The sequence below is a fragment of the Artemia sp. Qi Xiang Cuo genome, chromosome 5 (assembly GCF_049724085.1).
Source record: "Artemia sp. Qi Xiang Cuo chromosome 5, ASM4972408v1, whole genome shotgun sequence".
NCBI classification, from domain to species: domain Eukaryota; kingdom Metazoa; phylum Arthropoda; class Branchiopoda; order Anostraca; family Artemiidae; genus Artemia; species Artemia sp. Qi Xiang Cuo.
The window spans coordinates 50,561,675-50,581,696 of NC_142798.1; the positions used below are offsets into that span (position 1 = coordinate 50,561,675).

The 20,022-nt window shown below is 34.5% G+C and overlaps 1 protein-coding gene across 1 annotated transcript in view; it reads left to right on the forward strand.

The window, feature by feature from the left end:
* LOC148952231 (uncharacterized) overlaps positions 1–16,066 on the forward strand; it is a 168,259-nt gene extending 152,193 nt beyond the window's left edge. The window contains exon 6 of the mRNA XM_089089160.1: positions 15,452–16,066. Within this exon, the coding sequence (XP_088945286.1) occupies positions 15,452–15,586 (135 nt within the window). The 3' untranslated portion in view covers positions 15,587–16,066. The remainder of the gene's footprint in view (positions 1–15,451) is intronic.
* The last annotated feature ends 3,956 nt before the right edge of the window (positions 16,067–20,022 follow it).

Below are 20,022 nucleotides of genomic sequence, written 5' to 3' on the forward strand. Positions count from 1 at the left end.
GGCGTTTTTCGAACGGAAGCTGCAACTAATGAAAAAGGGAAATTTTTTTCAGTTGATGTTCTTAAAATATCTGCTCTGTGCTTATGTGTAGGGCACAATTGTTTTTTAATTACACCACGACCCACACTTTTGCAGTTTTTACAATAGGGCTGACTCGCTTGGCAGTTGTTTTCATTGGGGTCTTTTTGTCCAAATTTAGTACAGGACGGATTTTGCTGTTAACATCTATTAAACGAATGTCCATGTAAATGGCATTTGGAACATTGAAGAGGCTTAGCTTTGTATGGTTTGTACTGAAGTTTTTGCCCAAATAAATATATATCACGATTAAGCTCATGTTTAAAGGAGATCAAAACTGATTTGCTAGAGGATAATTCTTCATTCAGCCGTGTATTAAGCCGCATTAGATGGATAAGTTGGAGGTTTCTTCCTCCTGCATCCAGCAGCTCTGCCTATAGTTGTTGCTTTTCAATGGATAAATCAACGCCATATATAACATATTGGAATTTCTTTTCCTTGTTGATCTTAGTGGCCTCAATGCCTGAGCCAGCAATGATGACAGAATTAGCATTTTGTAGAAAAGACACTGCAGTATCTATATTTTTAAAATACGATTTGGCTGTTCCTAAGTTTTATAAGTTTAGCTCTAAGATAGTTTAGCAGACTTTAAAAATTGCCTTCCTTATTGCTATGGGTCCATCAGCAATAAGTGGTGCATTATTCATCTTTTTTATCAAAACTATAGCATAGTTTGGAATTATTGGTGATGAAGCATCGGAAATCTTTCTTTTCCTTGCTGGAGTTTCTTTTGGCGATACTTGAGGTTTTGGCAGTTTGCCACTCCGCATTGTTCTCGATTCCGCCCGAAAATACCCTGAAATTGTGGTATGGCAACGCCTATTTTATAATAAGCAAATAATTCAATTCCTTGGGGAGTTGAAGAGAATAGACTTTGCACACAGCAATCAGGGTTATATAATGAAATAAATCACAATTTAATGAACACTCTGGGTCTATTCAATATGGGAAAAATCACAGAATATAGAAATAATGTTTATGTCTCACAAATTGACGCAGTATTCCTATCTGAAATTTTTCACAGTGCACTTGTTTTTGTTTGTAGACTAAGCAATCTTTTGTATCTGAGAAAAGATATTGATAAAAATGTATTCACTCTGATACTTAGATTTTGTCAATGTTATCCTATGTATCTGACAAAGGATGTTGATATAGAATTTAATCACTCTGATACTTAGATGTTCATAATTTTATCCGACGTATCCAGCAAAGGATGCTGATAATGAATTTATTCACGCTGATACTTTTATTTTGTCAATTTTATCTGACGTATCCGACAAAAGATGTTGATAAAGAATTCATTCATTCTAATATATAGATTTTGTCAATGTTATCTGACATATTAGACAAATGATGTCGATAAAGAATGTTAATTTAGAATTTATTCACTCTGATACTTAGATTTTGTCAATGTTAACAAACCTATCTGTCAAAAGACATTGATGGATAATTTACTAACTCTGATACTTAGATTTTCTCAATTTTATCAAGCGAATCTGACAAAAGACGATGATAAAGAATTTTTTTCGCTCTGATACTTAGATTTTGCGAATGTTAACGGACGTATCCGGGAAAAGAAGTTGATATGGAATTTATTCACTGTATAACTTAGATTTTGACAATGTTATCCGACGTATCCGACGAAAGATGTTGATAAGGAATTTATTCAATCTGATATTTAGATCTTCTCAATTTTATCCAATGTATCTGACAAAGATGCTGATAGAAAAAATTTATTCATTCTGATACTTAGATTTTGCCAATGTTATCCTATGTATCTCACAATAGATGTTGATAAAGAATTTAATCACTCTGCTACTTAGATTTTGATAATGTTAACCGACGTATCTGGCAAAGGATGTTGATAAAGAATTTATTCGCGCTGATACTTAGATTTTGCGAATGTTATCCGATGTAATCAAGATGTTGATAAATAATTTAAGAATTTATTCAATATAATACTTAGATTTTGTCAATGTTATCTTATGTATCTGACAAAAGATGTTGATAAAGAATTTAATCACTCTGATACTTAGATTTTGATAATGTTAACCGACGTATCCGGCAAAGGATGTTGACAGAGAATTTATTCCTTCTGAGACTTAGATTTTGCGAATGTTATCTGATTAATCCGGAAAAGAAGTTGATAAGAATTTGTTCACTTTGATACTTAGATTTTGACAATGTTATCCAACGTATCCGACAAAAGATGTTGATAAAGAATTTATTCAATATGATACTTAGATTTGTCAATTTTATCCGATATATCTGACAAAGATGATGATAGAAAAAATTCACTCATTCTGATACTTAAATTTTGTCAATGTTATCCTATGTATCTGACAATAGATGTTGATAAGGAATTTAATCACTCTGATACTTAGATTTTAATAATGTTAACCGAAGTATCTGGCAAAAATGTTGATAAGGAATTTATTTGCTCTGATACTTAAATTTAGTCTTTTTTTTGTCGATATTAAGCCATGTATCATATGATGTTGATAAAGAATTTTGATGAAGAATTTATTCACTGATAATTAGATTTAGATTTTGTCAATGTTATCCTATGTATCCGACAAATGATGTTGATATAGAATCTAATAACGCAGATACTTAGATTTTGATAATGTTATCAGATGCATCCAGCAAAGGAAGTTGAAAAAGAATTTATTCATTCTGATGCTTAGATTTTGTCAGTGTTATCAAACGTATCCGACAAAAGGGGGTGATAAAGAATTTATTCACTCTGATACTTAGATTTTGTGAATGTTATCCGATGTACCCGACAAAAGACATTGATAAAGAATTTATCACTCTGATACTTATATTTTGTCAGTTTTATCCGACGTATCCGACAAATGATGTCAATAAAAGAATTTATTCAATCTGATACTTAGATTTTATCAATTTTATCCGATGTATCTGACAAAAAATGTTGATAAAAAATTTATTCACTCTTACTGATACTTATGTATTGTCAGTTTAATCCGACGTATCCGACAAACGATGTCAATAAAAGGATTTATTCAATCTGATACTTAGATTTTATTAATTTTATCCGATTTATCTGACAAAAAATGTTGATAAAAAATTTATTCACTCTTACACTTAGATTTTGTCAATGTTATCCTATGTATCTGACAAAGGACGTTGATATAGAATTCAGTCACTCTGATAGTAAGATTTTGATAATGTTATCCGATGTATCCACCAAAGGATGTTGATAAAAAGATGTTCAATCTGATACTTAGATTTTGTCAGTGTTATTAAACTTATCTGTCAAAAGACATTGATAAAGAATTTATTTACTCTGATACTTAGATTTTCTCAATTTCATCAAGCATATCTGAAAAAAGACGATGATAAAGAATTTATTTGCTCTGACAATTAGATTTTGTGAATGTTATCCGATGTATCCGACAAACGAAGTTGGTAAAGAATTTATTCGCTCTGATACTTAGATTTTGACAATATTATCCAACGTATCCGACAAAAGATATTGATAAAGAATTTATTCAATCTGAAACTTAGATTTTGTCAATATTATCCGATGTATCTTACAAAGATGTTCATAGAAAAAAATTATTCACTCTGATACTTAGACTTTGTCAGTGTTATCCTATGTATCCGACAGCAGATGCTGATAAAGAATTTAATCACTCTGATACTTAGATTTTAATAATTTTAACAGACGTATCAGGCAAAGGATGTTGATAAAGAATTTCTTCGCTCTGATACTTAGATTTTGTCAATTTCATCCGATGTATACGACAAAAGATGTTGATAAAGAATTTATTCATTTCGATACTTTGATTTCGTCGATGTTAATTTATGTATCCGACATATGATGTTGATAAAGAATGTTGAGAAAGAATCTATTAAATGATACTTAGATTTTGTCAGTGTTATCAAACGTATCTGACGATGGATATTGGTAAAAAATTTACTCACTATGATACATAGATTGTGTCAATGTTATCCGACGTATTCGACAAAAGACGTTGATAAAGAATTTATTCACTCTGATACTTAGAATTTGGCAATGTTATCCGACGTATCCAACAAAAGATGTTGATACAGAATTTATTCAATCTGATACTTAGATTTTGTTAATTTTATACGATATATGTGACAAAGATGTTTAAAAAAATTTAATCATTCTGATACTTAGATTTTGATAATGTTATCCTATGTATCTGACAAAAGAGGATGATAAAGAATTTTTTCACTCGGATACTTAGATTTCGTGAATGTTTTCCGATGTATACGACAAAAGACGTTGATCATCGATTTATTATCTCTGATACTTAGATTTTGTCAGTATTATCCAATGTATCCGACAAAGGATATCGATGCAGAATATATTCAATCTGATACTTAGAATTTGTCAATTTTATCCGATGTAACTGACAAAAGATGTTGCTATAGAATTTATTCAATCTGATGCTTAGATTTTGTATATTTTATACGATATATGTGACAAAGATGTTTATAAGAAATTTAGTCACTCTGATACCTAGATTTTGATAATGTTATCAATATGTATCTGACAAACAAGGATGATAAAGAATTTTTTCACTCTGATACTTAGATTTTGTGAATGTTATCCCATGTATACGACAAAAGACGTTGATAAGGGATTTATTCTCTCTGATACTTAGATTTTGTCAATGTTATCCAATGTATCCGACAAAGGATATCGATACAGAATCTATTCAATCTGATACTTAGATTTTGTCAATGTTATCCGAAGTATGTGAGGAAGAATGTTGATAAACAATTTATTCAATCTTATACTTAGATTTGGTCAATTTTATCCGATGTATCTGACAAAAGATGTTGATAAAAATTTATTCATTCTGATACTTAGATTTTGTCAATTTTATCCGACTTATTCGACAATAAATATTGATAAAGAATTTATTCATTCTAATACATAGATTTTGTCAATTTTATCTGACGTATCCAACAAACGATGTCGATAAAGAATGTAAATAAAGAATTTATTCACTCTGATACTTAGATTTTGTCAATATTATCAAACGTATTTGTCAAAAGACATTGATCAAAATTTTTTCACTCTGATACTTATATTTTCTCAGTTTTATCAAGCGTATTTGATAATTGACGATGATGAAAACTTTATTCACTCTGATACTTAGATTTTGTGAATGTTATCTGATGTATCCTACAAAAGAAGTTGATAAAGAATTCATTCACTCTGATACTTAAATTTTGACAATGTTTTCCGACATATCCGACAAAAGACGTTGATACAGAATTTATTCAATCTGATACTTATATTTTGTCAATTTTATCCGATGTATCTGACCAAGATGTTGATAAAAAAATTTCGCTCTGATACTTAGATTTTGTCAATGTTATCCTATGTATCTGACGAAAGATGTTGATAAAGAATTTAATCGCTCTGATACTTAGATTTTGATAATGTTATCCGAATTATCCGGCAAAGGATGTTGATAAAAAATTTATTCGCTCTGAAACTTAGATTTGTCAATTTCATCCAACAAAAGATGTTGATATAGAATTTATTCACGCTGATACTTAGATTTTTTCAGTTTTATCCGACGTAAGTCCCAAAAATTCCAAGTCAGAAAAAAAGTGCTACTACAAACATTATTTTTCCAATAGTAAAAGTCACGACTAACATCAATATTATTCCCGTTTTGTATTTCAAAAATAATAAATGTGATTTTTTTGTATTAAGTATATTTCATGTCATTTTGAGACATGTAAAAAAGTTAAAGAAAATTTCCATTTAAAAAAAATATTAAAAATAAAAAAAAGTTAGAAAAACTAAATTAAAAAAAAAGTATGAAAAAATGGGAGGGGGGGGCCGAAAAAGTTGGTGGGAGATATAAGTCACGTAGTGTCGATGAGCTGCCATAGAGTACCATTGTTACATCCGCAAGCATATTTCATGCTGTTTTAAGATACGTAAAAAAATGAGAATAAAAAAAAGTTAAAAAAAAATAAACTTAAAAAGAAGAACAAAATTGTGGGGACGGGGCCCCTTGGAGGTTGGGGGCCTAGTAGTTAGAGGTCCTTGGTGGCTAGGGTCATTGTTGGTTGCAGGCCGTGATGGTTCAAATCCATAACCATCTCACTACTTGATTTCTAAGGGTTTCTAAGGATTGTTCTGAATTTTTATATTAAAATTTGTTTCTTGGCATCTAAGAAATTTACTCGATTTTTAAAATAGGGGGGAAAACATCCCATAAAATTGCGTGAGACTTACCACCCCCCTGACATTTACGTGTACTTCGCGTGTGTTGGTTTAAATTATTTTTGAAGTGAATTTATAACGAGATGAGCGTTTCCGAGCTTTTGTATTCCCCGCTGTTGAACTTTTTTTCTTAAAATTTAAGTGGTGTTGATGAAGCCGTTATTTTACGGAAAGGAGTGGACTTTTTTAAAGATTTGGAAACTGTTCAGTCAGAAAAAGCTAAGCTATGGAATTTTGTGAATGAAAATGATCCCCCTGTCAGAAGGGGCACTAATGCAATTCTCAGTCACCTGCAAGATATTATAGCCTTTTTGAAGAAATGTGATGCCGATGGAGAACAGCTCCCCTGTTTCGTCATCAAAAAGCCAACAGAAGTTCCTGTTATCTCTGCTACAGCGTTTAAACAGGTTACAGCCAAGCTTACGAGCCTTGAGCAAGCGATTTCGCTAGTTTCTGCCAAGATGGATTCGTGCAATCTGAACTTTCCTCAAATACCTGTGACTAGCCAACCTGCTGCGTGTGATACGCATACTAAAATTTTGATCTCCGATCCCCCACCTGAGCATGGTGACCCGCTAAAGCGAAAATCAGTAATAGACTCAATTTCCGGTCATCAGATGGTGTCCAGAGTGCGAGCGACTAAAAAGCGGTGGACGGTGAATATTGAGAAATCTGCAGCTGAAAATTTTTGCAAATCAGCAAAGGAAGCTCTACCTGGTTCTAGTGTGAAAGTTTTATCTAAAAAACACACTGGTGTTATTCGAGAAGTCCCGTCTGATTTTGACCTTGAAATGCTACGGAACCAGTCTGGTATAATCGGGTCTGGTCGATTTGGAACAAGCAAATCGGTTAAGCTTGAATTTGCAGACGTGATTACTAAAGGATCATTTCTGCGAAACGGTGTGAAGATTGGGTTTGAAAACTTCCGTGTTTATGAGTTCAAGCAATTGTCAAAGTGTTGCTTCAAGTGTCGTTCCCCTGGGCACTTGGAAAGTAAATGTACTAGTAGCACTCCCAAGTGCGCTCGTTGTGCTGGACCTCATTTATCTACGAACAGTGATCGTTGTACGTAATCTCTGATATATGCTAATTGTGGATGATCTCATCCTTCTTACAGACTACGATGGCCCGTTAAGAACATCACGGATAAGTTATGTTCTGAGAAATGAATCCGGAGATAAGTACAATCTGATTTAATAATAAAAGTAAGAGAAGCAAGGATCTTTTTATGGATGATTTGTGTATTAATTACGACGTTGTTTGTCTCCAAGAACATTTACTGACTGCCTTTAGCGAAAATTTTCTGAGGCGAAGCAGTGATCATGTTGTTTTTGTGCGTCCAGCTAAAATTACGCGTGGCCGCCCTTCTGGCGGCTTAGCATGTGTTTTTAAGAAAAATATTCCAATCAGATGACACTTTTCTTGCGGTGTGTCTTGGTAATATTGTATTAATTAATGTGTATCTGCCATTTAATGATCGTTCCATTCGTTCACTTCAGAATTTCTCTTGTGCTTGTTATGGTCTTAAAACTTTAATTCAAAAGATATCGGATAACGGGTTGCATTTTGTTATTGCTGGTGATTTTAATACCGATCTGGTTTCTGATAATGTAAGGAATGGTCAGCTTTTTGATTCTCTCCCGGCTTATAAAATTGTTCGGAAGTCCCATGATTAGACGTATATTCACCATTCAGGTAGTAAATCAGACATTGATCACGTTATTTGCTCTGCAGCTCTTGTCTGCTCGCCAGTTATGGTTCATTTTGACGAGAATGATCTTGATCACCTTCCGCTGTCTTTTTGTTTATCAAAGTCTGTTGTTTGTTCTGGGAGTGTGTCTAAGAGTCGTGGTGTACGTTCTAAATGGTCTTATAAGCCTGATTGGAATGATGCGAATTTTTCTGTTTATCTTATAACATTGGCTTCACTTCTAAGTACGATTTATGTTCCTTATCAGCTTTGGCAGTGTAGTCAGAATTTTATTTATGCTAAATATGAATAGACCGATATTATCATTCTATCCTCTCTGCTATGAAAGAAGCTCAAAAAATTTCTGTCCCAGTAAAGCGAATCCGAAAGAATACTCGAAAGCCTCTTTGGTCATTTGACCCTAACCTTAAGGCCTGTAAAAATAAAGCTAAATTTTGGCTAAACATTTGGACAGATTGTGGTCGGCCTAGGTCTGGTAATGTTTTTCTTATTAAACGGAAAACTAAATTAGAATTTAAGAAGTATCTAAAAAGTGTCCGATACCGAGGGCTTGATTTTACATCTTCGCCTAAAGATTGGAGGGAAGTAATTAATTCAAGTAAAACAGATGATTCTGATGTAAGTGGTAATGTTATTCCACCAAGTTTTTGGTATGCATATTATTCGAAGATTTTCTCCGTTTTGAATTATTCTGTTCATAGAAAGTTTGGTGAAGCGTTTGATAAAATTGTACCTAGATTTCTAAGTCAGTGCTTTGTTTTGCCTATATCGCGTTGTGAAGTTTTGAATGCTTTGAATCATCTTAAGTCGAATTCTATTGATGCTGATGGTATATCTAAAATGCATCTAACTCCCCAATGTGCTGAACTTGTGTCACATCTTGCGCTTTTGTTTCTGATGTGCTTGGCATCTTCCGTAGTCCCGGAAAGCTTTTTGTGTGGCAGCGTGACTTCAATTTTAAAAAGAGGTAAACCGCCAACAGATTGCTCTTCTTACCGTCCAGTTTCTGTTTCTTGCAATATTAGCAAGGTCTTCGAGTATATTCTTTTACCTAATTTAGCTCGAAATATTTCTTTCTTTGGTGAAAATCAATTTGGTTTCAGACCTGGTGTGGGGCGCCAACATGCTCATTGTGTCCTTTCTTCTATTCTACTTTCTAATTCTTCTAAGGGTAAAGGCGTATATTTCTGTATACTTCATATTTTAAAGGCTTTTGTTTCTGTTGTTCAATACCAGCTTTTCTTTTCTTTGGCTTCTTCTGGGGTTAATTTTTTGGTTATTTACCTTTTACGGTTTTAGTATTCTAAGTCTTCCCTCCGCCTGAAATCTTTTCCAGAAACAACTATTAAAGTGCTTCGTGGTGTTAGGCAGGGAGGTGTTTTATCACCAACCCTGTTCAAAATTTTTATTTCCACTGTTCTGGAAAAGATCTCAGGCACTTATTTGTCCGGTTCTACTGATATTTCCTACAGTACCTATGCTGAGGATATTCTCCAGAATAGTCGTACTAGGTCTGCCCTTTCTGCTATGGTTTCCTTATTTTCTCAGCCTTTCCTAAATATTGGTCTACCCCTGAATCTTGACAAGCATGAATTTTTATCTTATAATCTGTCCTCGTCTACTCCTCTGGTATGTAATGAATTTTCTGTACTTTCTGCCTCTTCCTTTCGGTGGCTTGGTATTACTGTTTCTATTTCTCTAGTTCTCTTTCGTAAACAGATTGTTGCTGATTCAGTCAGAAAAATTCAGTTCAGTTATTCAAAAATTGTAGCAAACCGTGGAAAATATAACAGAAGAGCTCTTGGGCGCTTATTCTCGACTTTTTCTGATCATTCTATGCTTTATTTTTCGGGTGTTCATTCTGTTCTTAAGCTAAAGGATTTAAAAAAGATTAAAGTTACTTATTTCAAATGTCTTCTTTCTCTGCCACCATGGACTAGAAATCGGCATCTAGTTAAAAGTTTCTATCTTACGAATGTAATTCAAAATCTTAGTGACCTACACAAATATCTTTCTACAGATGCATTTTGTAATATTGGCCCTGACCATGGTCTTTTACAGTTATTTCCGTAGTTTAATTTAATTGCTAGTGTTTGTTGAGTTCTTTTTTTGTTTTTGTTTTTTATTATTATGTACTCCACTTCTACTACTTTTTGTTAGTTGTGGGTAATAAATGATTGATTGATTAATTAAGAGCTTTTAATGTTACGATATCCTACATGTACTAATCGCGAATAAATCATGCTATTCCAATCACTGTTTCATCCTATTATTCAAATCATCAATTAAGATCTTTCAGACCAGAGTTATGCAAATGGAATAACTTTTTGTAAATTGAAATACCTTTATGCAAATGAGTTACCTTTGATACCTGTAATAATGCATGCAATACTGGACAAGATCTCAGATACCTTAATTCAACTCACCGTATATGGTGTTTCGTTGGTAGAAACATCTCTGATTGGCCCAGAAATAGGTGTAGCTTCAGAAAGTCGTTTGACAGGTTTTTTACAGTTGCACGGTGACTAATAGCACACTTCACTCCTCAAGGTAGACTGCTCTGCTGAAACGAGTCTCCTCGTCAGCAGAAATGTCGGCCCTGTTGAGAAACATCTGTAGATTGTCCTTCCACCTGTTCCAAGGTCTATCCCTCGAGTGCGACCAATCATGGGATGTGGAGTAAAAGTCATATAGGATTATTGAAGGGGCTGTCGGTGGCATCCGAAGGAGATGCCCAAGCCATATAAGAGTTTTTTGGGGAATTTGAGTTGAGAATGGAACTTGGTGAGCAAAAGCAAAGAGTCTTTAATTACTCACAAAACCACCCCATCAGAGCCCCTTGATTCATCAGAATTGTTCTGTCTGGTCGGCGTCTATCTCGCTCAAAATAGTGGATTTAAGGGGTCTTGTCCCAACCACGTAATACAAGACTGAGCTCACAGATAAGTTATGCGGTCTAACTGGGCCTGGCGGTTAGACTGCCATTGCTTTTTTTCAATTTAATTTAAGCCCAGTTTTTATATGTTCTTCCTGCAGGATATTACGAGAATCTATCAGCTGTTGTCTGGAGTCGGTAGGGAGCACAGGATCGTTCGCGAAATCGACGTCGGTCAAGACTCGTTCATCTCCAAATTGGAAGTCAAAGGGCAATATATCGGTTGTACGGGCCATGACGTGGTGTATGACAAAATTAAACAAATCTAGGCCGAAAGCACACCCTTGTTGCACACCATTATCTGTGGTAAATGACGTGCTCCACTTCCCATTCACTTGGATGCAGCTATCTGTTCCCTCGTATAGCTTCTCAAGGAAAAAGACAATATTTACCTGGTACTCGGAAGGAGCGGACTATAAGTTATAGAGTTTTACGGTTAACCGAATTCTAAGGCTGCTTTAAAGTCCACAAAGGCTATATACTCTTCTACAAAATTCTGTTGTCTTTTCCATAAACTGCCACAATGTAAAAGTATGTTCAATAGTATTCCTCTCTGTTATAAGCCCGGCCTGTTCGATTCACATCTTTCTTTGTAGAAAATTCCTGAAGAGGTCAATCAGGGTCATTTCAAAGGGCTTTTCAGGCGCTGAGAGAAGAGTAACCCGTATATAATTTAAGCATATGCTCTTGTTTCCTTTCCTTTTTCATAGAAGTAGGATGACGCCCACACGCCAGTCCTGTGGAACCCATTCTGTGTGCCACACTAGAGAGAAAAGTATCTTGAGCCAGAACAGCATGATTGACCCATATTTTCAGGAATTCCACTGATATTCCACACAATCCTCCAGCTCTTTTGTTGTTCAAACACTTTATGGCAGCCTGGATTTCTGCTAGCCTAAGGGGAGTTTCACTTTCGTCTGTAATCTGTAAGGTGAATATGATTACCCAAACAAGAATTTGTGTATCGCCTTCTTCTCTCACTGTAAAAGTCTAAAAAATACTGTGTCATACTACATCAGCCTCTGTAAAAAAAAGGGCTCGGTGTTATCTTTTTCATAATGACAAAAGACAAACCGAGGCAAAAGTTAAAGGTCCAATAACAAAAACCGTAGTTTTGCAAAGGTGCTAATCTTAACTTAAGGTCATTTAAAACGATTAAGGGGTTCATTGATGAAAATAAAGCACATTTAATGTTATTAGAAAACTAATAAAAGTTTGAATCGAAACAGCTAAAGAAAAAGGGATGGTACAAACGACAGCGAGAATCACATTGAGTTGTACACGAAATTTTGAACAGTGATCTGTGGTTGGAAACTGGAAATAACTTATTTGTTTTCTATAACGCCTTAAGAAATTAAACGAGATGATGTGTGAGTCTAAACTGCAAATAAAAATATAAATGTTTTTACTTTTATAACCTTAATAAATCAAATAATATTAACATTTTGATTACTAAATATCTGTATACGTATATTAAACTGACAATACTCATTCATTTGTATTTTTTTCAGTAAAGTGCAAATTATGTTCTGGCCTTGGGAAGGCATAGGGGTTTTGAGCCTAACTTATGTTAATTTCTGCTCGTTTTGAGTTTGACTCGGTTATTTATTGTAATTTCTGTTCGTTTTGGGTTTCATTTATTTATCGATGCTGAATTGTGGTAGTTTCACCCTTGGTAGAATATTTGATTTGATTTTTGCTCATTTTTTGTTTAATGGAGTTCTTTACTTTTCTTTGAAAAACTTATTTTGTGGGAAAAGTTTTTTTAATTAATTTCTGTTCGTTTTATATTGACATAGTCTTTTCAGGGAAAAAGAAAATAATTCTTTAAATCTTTTCATTTTTTTTAAGACTTTATAGTTTGATCTACTATTTGTATGCTAGAGAAAAATTTTCAGCAATTTTTAACAACATACACCCTCTTAAAAATCTGAACACAAATAGTAGTGTTTAATTTCGTTTCATACCTCCTCTAGTTGACTTGAAACGGAAAACTTGATACCATTCGCAAAAAAAAATCTACTTACTTTCGTTGATAGCTTGAATATACTTACGCTATTTTGATTTGGTTAAATTTTAAGAGCAGAAGTAGCCCCGAAAGTTTGAACATAATACCCTCAGTCGTTCTTGGATTGCTGCTGAGATGCCTTATTGGGAATTAGCATTAACACTTTGCATTTTGATTTAATCTTAAGGCAACATTTAGTTTTTAAACATAATGAGCAAATGGGAGGGTGGGCGTGGGAGCGGGATTAGTTGCACTCCAATCACTTTTGACTATTAAAAAGGGCATCAGCCCTTTCTATTTTCAATCGACTGAGCCCTTTTAGAAGTTCCCACGACAACACCTTCGATACGAAGTGCAATAGTCTAAACAACAACAACAACAAATAATACATTATACCCACATCGATCTTTACTATAAAAAAGCGAAGCCTTCCTATCACTTTCGACATTAAAAAGGGAACTAGGCCTTTCGATTTCCAATCGAATGAGGCCTTTTTGAGTTTCTACGACAACGCTTTCTATAAAAACCTTTTATGCCCCCAGGGCATAAATTAAAACCTTTACTCTAAGGACTTTGGGGGTAGTTGTCATCGTCTAAGACCTAATTTTCAAAACTGTCTACTACGTTAAGCAAATTGACTATCTCAAAATTTTGATTGTCCTTTTTTGGAGAAATGGAGGGCTTAAAAGAGATATTTGTTACCCTTCAATTCCTTTCTTCTTTTAAAAATGGTACTAGCCCTTTCAATTTCCAATAAAAATGAGCCCTTTTGAAGTTTTTGCGAAGACCCTTTCAAGAAAAACCTTATATGCCCCCAGGGCATAACTTACAACCCTTGCCCTGAGGGCTGGGGGGTTCAATCTCAAAGACCTAATTTCCAGAACTTTCTACTACGTTGAACAAAATGGCTATCTGAAAATTTCCATTGGATGTGTTTGGAGGAATGGCGGGCTTGAGAGGGGGGTTAGTTACCCTCCAATCGCTTTCGACTATTAAAAAGGGCATTAGCCCTCTCAGTTTCCAATTGAATGAGCCTCTTGTGAAGTTTTACGACAACTCTATCTATGAAAATCTTATATACCCCCCAGGGTATAACTTACAGCCTTTTCCCTGGGGGCTCAGGGGGATTTGTCATCCTTAAATACATAATTCTAAGAACTTTCAACTACGTTGAGCAAAAGGGCTATCTCTAAACTTTGATTGAATGTTTTTGGGAAAATGGTGGGCGTGGAAGGGGTGTTAGTTGCCTTCCAATCACTTTTGACTATTAAATAGGGCACTAGCCATTCCAATTTCCAATCGGATGAGCCCTTTTCAAAGTTTTTACGACAATTCCTTCGATACGAAGTGCCCTGATATGGAAGAAAAAAAAAAAAAAAAAGAAAGAATAATAAATTGTGCCAACATCGTTCTTTACTTAGGCAGCGCGATTGCGCTGCCTATGAAAAATACACATGTAAGAGTTGGAAAGTTCTACAGCAAAGGATCTCTGACAAGCTGAAAATGATTTTGTGATTTTCATTAAGATCACTTGAAATTTTAGGAGCATTTCACCCCTAAATGCTCCTAAAATCATGCAAATTATCTCTGGCTCTTAGGTTTTGATGTGTATCATTAAACTTAATGAATTTTTTATATTGGAATCAACATAAGAATACAATTCCTTTAATGTGTCTATTGTTATCAAAATTCCGTTTTTTAGAGTTTCGATTACTGTTAGGCCAAGTCGTTCCTTACCTACACTTCGTTACCATGAACAATTTAAAAATTTTACTTCTCATCCCAATTCTCTAAGAACATCTACTCAAAAACAAAGGCTGTATCATTGGAATAAAAATTATTTGTTAAGCACTTTAAGTCTCTGGTGAGAAGAGCAGGGGTCAAGGAGTGGGCAACCGCTCTTATATACGAAACAGTTTCTGTTTGTTTTAACTTTTAATGACACTCTTTACTTTCATTTAAAACAGTTGTTGTTTGTATTTAATTTAAATAAGATCCATCAAAAATAACAAAACGTTGCTTGGCTTAGTTTATTCCTTTTTATGTAAAGATTAAAGACTTAAATGTCTAAATTCAATATATTAAAAAAAAAAACAAAAAAAAACCATTTGACGGAGAGCACTTTCAAAGAACAGAGGCCCCACTCCTAAGCTTTCTTTACCGTGTCGTGTTACGCCTTTAAAGTTTTGTATAGGTTACATCTACAAATCCCCCTCAAGATAATAATTAAATTACAATACTTTCCATTTATTGAAGACATCAGAAACCTTCACAACATCCCAGACATCTGTAATTTTGAGCCTACTAGATGATCCCTTGTCTGGTTAAACAGAACTTTACTAGTCCTAACTGTCAGAAAAAAAACAGAGAAATAGCCCTGTTATGGAAATATTTTATAATAAAGTGAAAATTAAGAAGAAAACAAAAAAAAATTAATTTTAGTTTTCTTGTAATGATTACCATATTTTTTAGTTTGATGAGATGGATACTCAAACATCTGGCAGATATCTGCATAGGATTGCAGAGCAAGAAACTTCTTTCTTAGCACGAGAGGATCAGGACATGCTCACTAGTATTAAAACAGTTGCTGAAAATGACCATGAATAACTTGATATAGTTTAATTCCTTTCCTCTTCCTATAAAAAGGAAGAGTTGAATTATGAATGGATATGAGTGAAAAAATAATTGTTTTGAGGTGTCAAAGGAAAAATAAACCATAAAAGATATCGGTTGAGCCAAAGTATGTAAGCAACATAAATGATACAGATGCTGAAGTTCCACTAGAAGACAGTTCTTGGAGCTGAACTCAAGAATACGTACCGGATAATTTCTGGGATGAGAAACATTCAAATTTGGAAAAAATACTCTAGTGGTTAGATAATTATCTATAAAAATGTGTCTGACACTTAATCAGAGATCGAGTTCACTCGCTGAAATCACCAAAACCAGCAGCCTTGAGAATGGAAATAATTTGAGAATATACAAGGTATATTGCGATATAGTGTAAGCAGGACTTTTCCAAGGGATTAGGGAAGTTCTAAGACCTAGAGGGTCTATGAATAATAGCTTCCAGTAGGTCTTTTTGTTTACCCTTGATAGTAATTTCTTATCATCATGAACAACTGATTAAATAAAAAAAACAAGTTTTTTTAACTGAAAGTAAGGAGCGACATTAAAACTTAAAACGAACAGAAATTATTCCGTCTATGAAAGGGGCTGTCCCCTCCTCAGCGCTTTGCTCTTTACTCTATAGTTTTTTATTGTTTGAAAAAATAGAATTTTGAGGTAGTCAAACTTTAGCGTAAAGAGCAAGGCGTTGAGCAGGGGACAGCCCCTTTCATAGACGGAATAATTTCTGTTCGTTTTAAGTTTTAATGTCGCTCCTTACTTTCAGTTAAAAAAACTTGTTTTTTTAATTTAATTTTTTAATGTTTTTGAATAAATGCAGGTTTTGATCTTGGCTCACAGTACATGAATAATTAAAACGAAATTGTCATATTAATTTACTTTTATTTGGTTAAATGGCATTCTCGAAACTTGTTTCATTTTATTTACGAACGTCGTCATTAGTAATAAATATACGTAACTTACGAATTAATTTACGTAACGAACTTCTATATTCATATATTTTTAATGCGTATATTAGGGGGTTCGCTCCCTAGTCAATACCTTGCTCTTTAAGCGAAAGTTCGAATTTTGTTCCAATTCTTTAAAACTGACCGCTTAATCACAAAGGCCGTTAATTAGAATAAATAGCTCTTATGAAAGTACTAAAAAATCTCTGGCCTAAAGAGTGCGGTATTAACTAGGGGGTGAACCCAATCATATATTTAATATTTTCTGTTCGTTTAAAGTTTTGATGTTGCTGCTGTTGCACTTGAAAACTTATTTTTTTATATTTAATTTCTGATCTTCTTTTAAATAATGCTGGGAAGTCCGGCGTCCCCTTCATAGCAATGTCCCTTCCCCCATGAAAACTTCCTTCATGGAAAGATCCTCCCACATACCCCCCGACCCCCCCCCCCGCACTACCAGGAAAAATCTCCCCTGAAAACGTCTGTACTGTATAATTCCCAATAACCAATATTATATGTTAACATTGGGTAAAGTTCATAACTTTCAGCCTTCCTCCCGGGAACTTCGGGGGATTGAGTCATCCTAAAAGACATACTTATAATATTTTGAACATGCTGAACAAAATGGCTATCTCCAAATTTTGATCAGGTGACTTTGGGAAAAACATGAGCGTGGAGGGGTCTAGCTGCCCTTCATTTTTTTGGTCACTTAAAAAGGGCACTAGAACTTTTAATTTCCATTCCAATGAGCCCTCCCACGATATTCTAGGACCACTGGGTCAATACGATCACCCCTGGAAAAAAAAAACAAACAAATATACACGCATCCGTGATCTTTCTTCTGGCAAAAAATATAAAATTCCACATTTTTGTAGATAGGAGCTTGAAACCTCTACAGTAGGGTTCTCTAATACGCAGAATATTATGGTGTGATTTTCATTAAGGTTCTATAATTTTTAGGGGGTCTATTCCCCCTTTTTTCGAAAATCAGCCAAATTTTCTCAGGCGCGTAACTTTTGATGGGTAGGATTAAACTTGATGAAACTTATATATTTGAAATCAGCATTACAATACAATTCTTTTGATGTATCCATTTGTATCAAAATACCGTTTTCTAGAGTTTTGGGTACCATTGAGCTGGGTCCCAATAGCCAATACTATATGTTAACATTGGGTAAAATTCATAACTTTCAGCCCTCCCCCTGGGAGCTTCGAGGGATTAAGTCATCCCAAAAGATATAGTTATAATATTTTCGACCATGCTGAACAAAATGGCTATCTCAAAATTTTGATCGGGTGACTTTGGGAAAAACTGAGCGTGGGAGGGGGCCTAGTTGCCCTCCATTTTTTCGTCACTTAAAAAGGGCACTGGAACTTTTAATTTCCGTTCCAATGAGCCCTCCCACGATATTCTAGGACCATTGGGGCGATACGATCACCCCTGGGGAAAAGAAAAAAAAAAAAAAAAAAAAAATAAACACGCATCCGTGATCTTTCTTCTGGTAAAAAATGGAAAATTCCACATTTTTGTAGATAGGAGCTTGAAACCTGTACAGTATGGTTATCTGATACGCTGATAATGATGGTATGATTTTCATTAAGGTTCTATAGCTTTTAGGGGGTCTTTCCCCCTTTTTTCGAAAATCAGCCAAATTTTTTCAGGCGCGTAACTTTTTATAGGTAAAATTAAAATTAAACTTGATGAAACTTATATATTTGAAATCAGAATTAAAATCTGATTCTTTTGATGTATCTATTGGTATCAAAATTCCGTTTTTTAGAGTTTCGGTTACCATAGAGCCGGGTCGCTCCTTACTTACAGTTCGATACCACGAACTGTTTGATATGAGTCAAAATAGAAGAAATTCCTATACACGATGCAACCGAAAAGCACTAATTATTATAAATTAAGTAGCAAAATTATCTACAGAAAAATCATGAATACAAGAAACCACTTCTTGGAATTAAGAATGTGTAAAACATAGCAGTGTAATTTCCCTAACCCGGTGGCACAAAAATTTTTCATTTTCATTGGGGTCTCTATGCAGTATTGAGCTAATTAAACCAAGCGAAAGCTATTTGTAATTTATTTCATTGTGACATACTTTGCTTGAAATTACTTTGGATTTCACCGAGGGAACCCTCTCTAGCGATTGATTGTACTGTAAGGAAATAGTAATCCTGTTTCTGCAAGGGATAGATTCCTACAATTATGAACAGAACATTTTCGTTACAGGCTATTGATTATTTTTGGAAAATAAAGGTATAACATAAAGAAAAAGATTTTTATTGAGGCTATTTTATTTAATTTTTGCTGGTTTTAGAGCTCCTTTAGCCTAAGCATCGTTATGAAAACGCTAGAAGAGTAAGTAAGTAAGTACATATGACGGCACTAGACCCTTAAGGTCCAAACCGGTGGTGCTGATCTCCGTTTCGTGACCCTTCAGCCAGAAAGTGCAATGGGGGGGGGGGGGGTGAGGGCCAGCCATCCTCTGCTCTCGTAAACCCTTCCTGCTTACCTTCCCCAGAATTCTCTAGGTAACCATTTATAGCTGGGTCGACACTGGCTGAGCTTACAGAGCCACACCACTGACCTTCGTCCCAAACCAAATAACTGACCATGCTAGGGATCGAACCCGTGCCCCTTGGACAAAGAATGGTAGAAGAGTATTTCTCTAATATGTTACTACAACACCTTCAGCATAATAGTACAGGAATAATAAGGTTTGACCAAAAAAAAATTGATAAAGTAATGCTTTCTTCAAAAAAAAAAAAATCGCTGAACAACATATCCAAAATCCTCATCTCTAACTTGTTGCAAAATTTGTTTTTTTGTCGTTTTTGTTTATTAGTTTTTTATTTTTTTGGAAAAATATGAAATATCACGAAACTGGTGTTTGATATGTCTTTCTGTATCAGAATTAAAAGATGAAACGATATCTGATGTTAGTTTCTACGAAATGTAAAAAAAATAAATCCGAAATACTCTGTTTTTGAACAAAAATGAACAAATTTTAAGTTCGATAGAAGTTTCTAGATAAGTTTTGAGTTGACAAACTAGGTTTTCTGAGCTACTTCAAGATCTTTTTAATACCCTTCCTCCCCACCCTTCCCAAAAGACTTGCTCTTCGCAGGCATTTGATATCAAAACCCATCCACCTACATCACCAAAAAAAACGACGGGGTAAAAATTATTTGTAATAAAACGTAAGAAAATTGCACATCTGATTCATCAAAGGAACAAAAATCACAGGGAAAATTAAATCACAGGCTTTAAGTTCATCCTCAGAAAATTCATCTTCTTGACACTTCGCGTTGTTGCACGAAACTCCTTTACATCCTCTACAAGCGGCCATTTTTTATGGTGCATTCCAGGCCATTTTTCTTGCAGGAGCATCTCTCACTGTCGCAACTCAGCAAGAACTCGGCAAGACCACTTCAGTGTCTTTAGAAGATGAGGAGGATCAG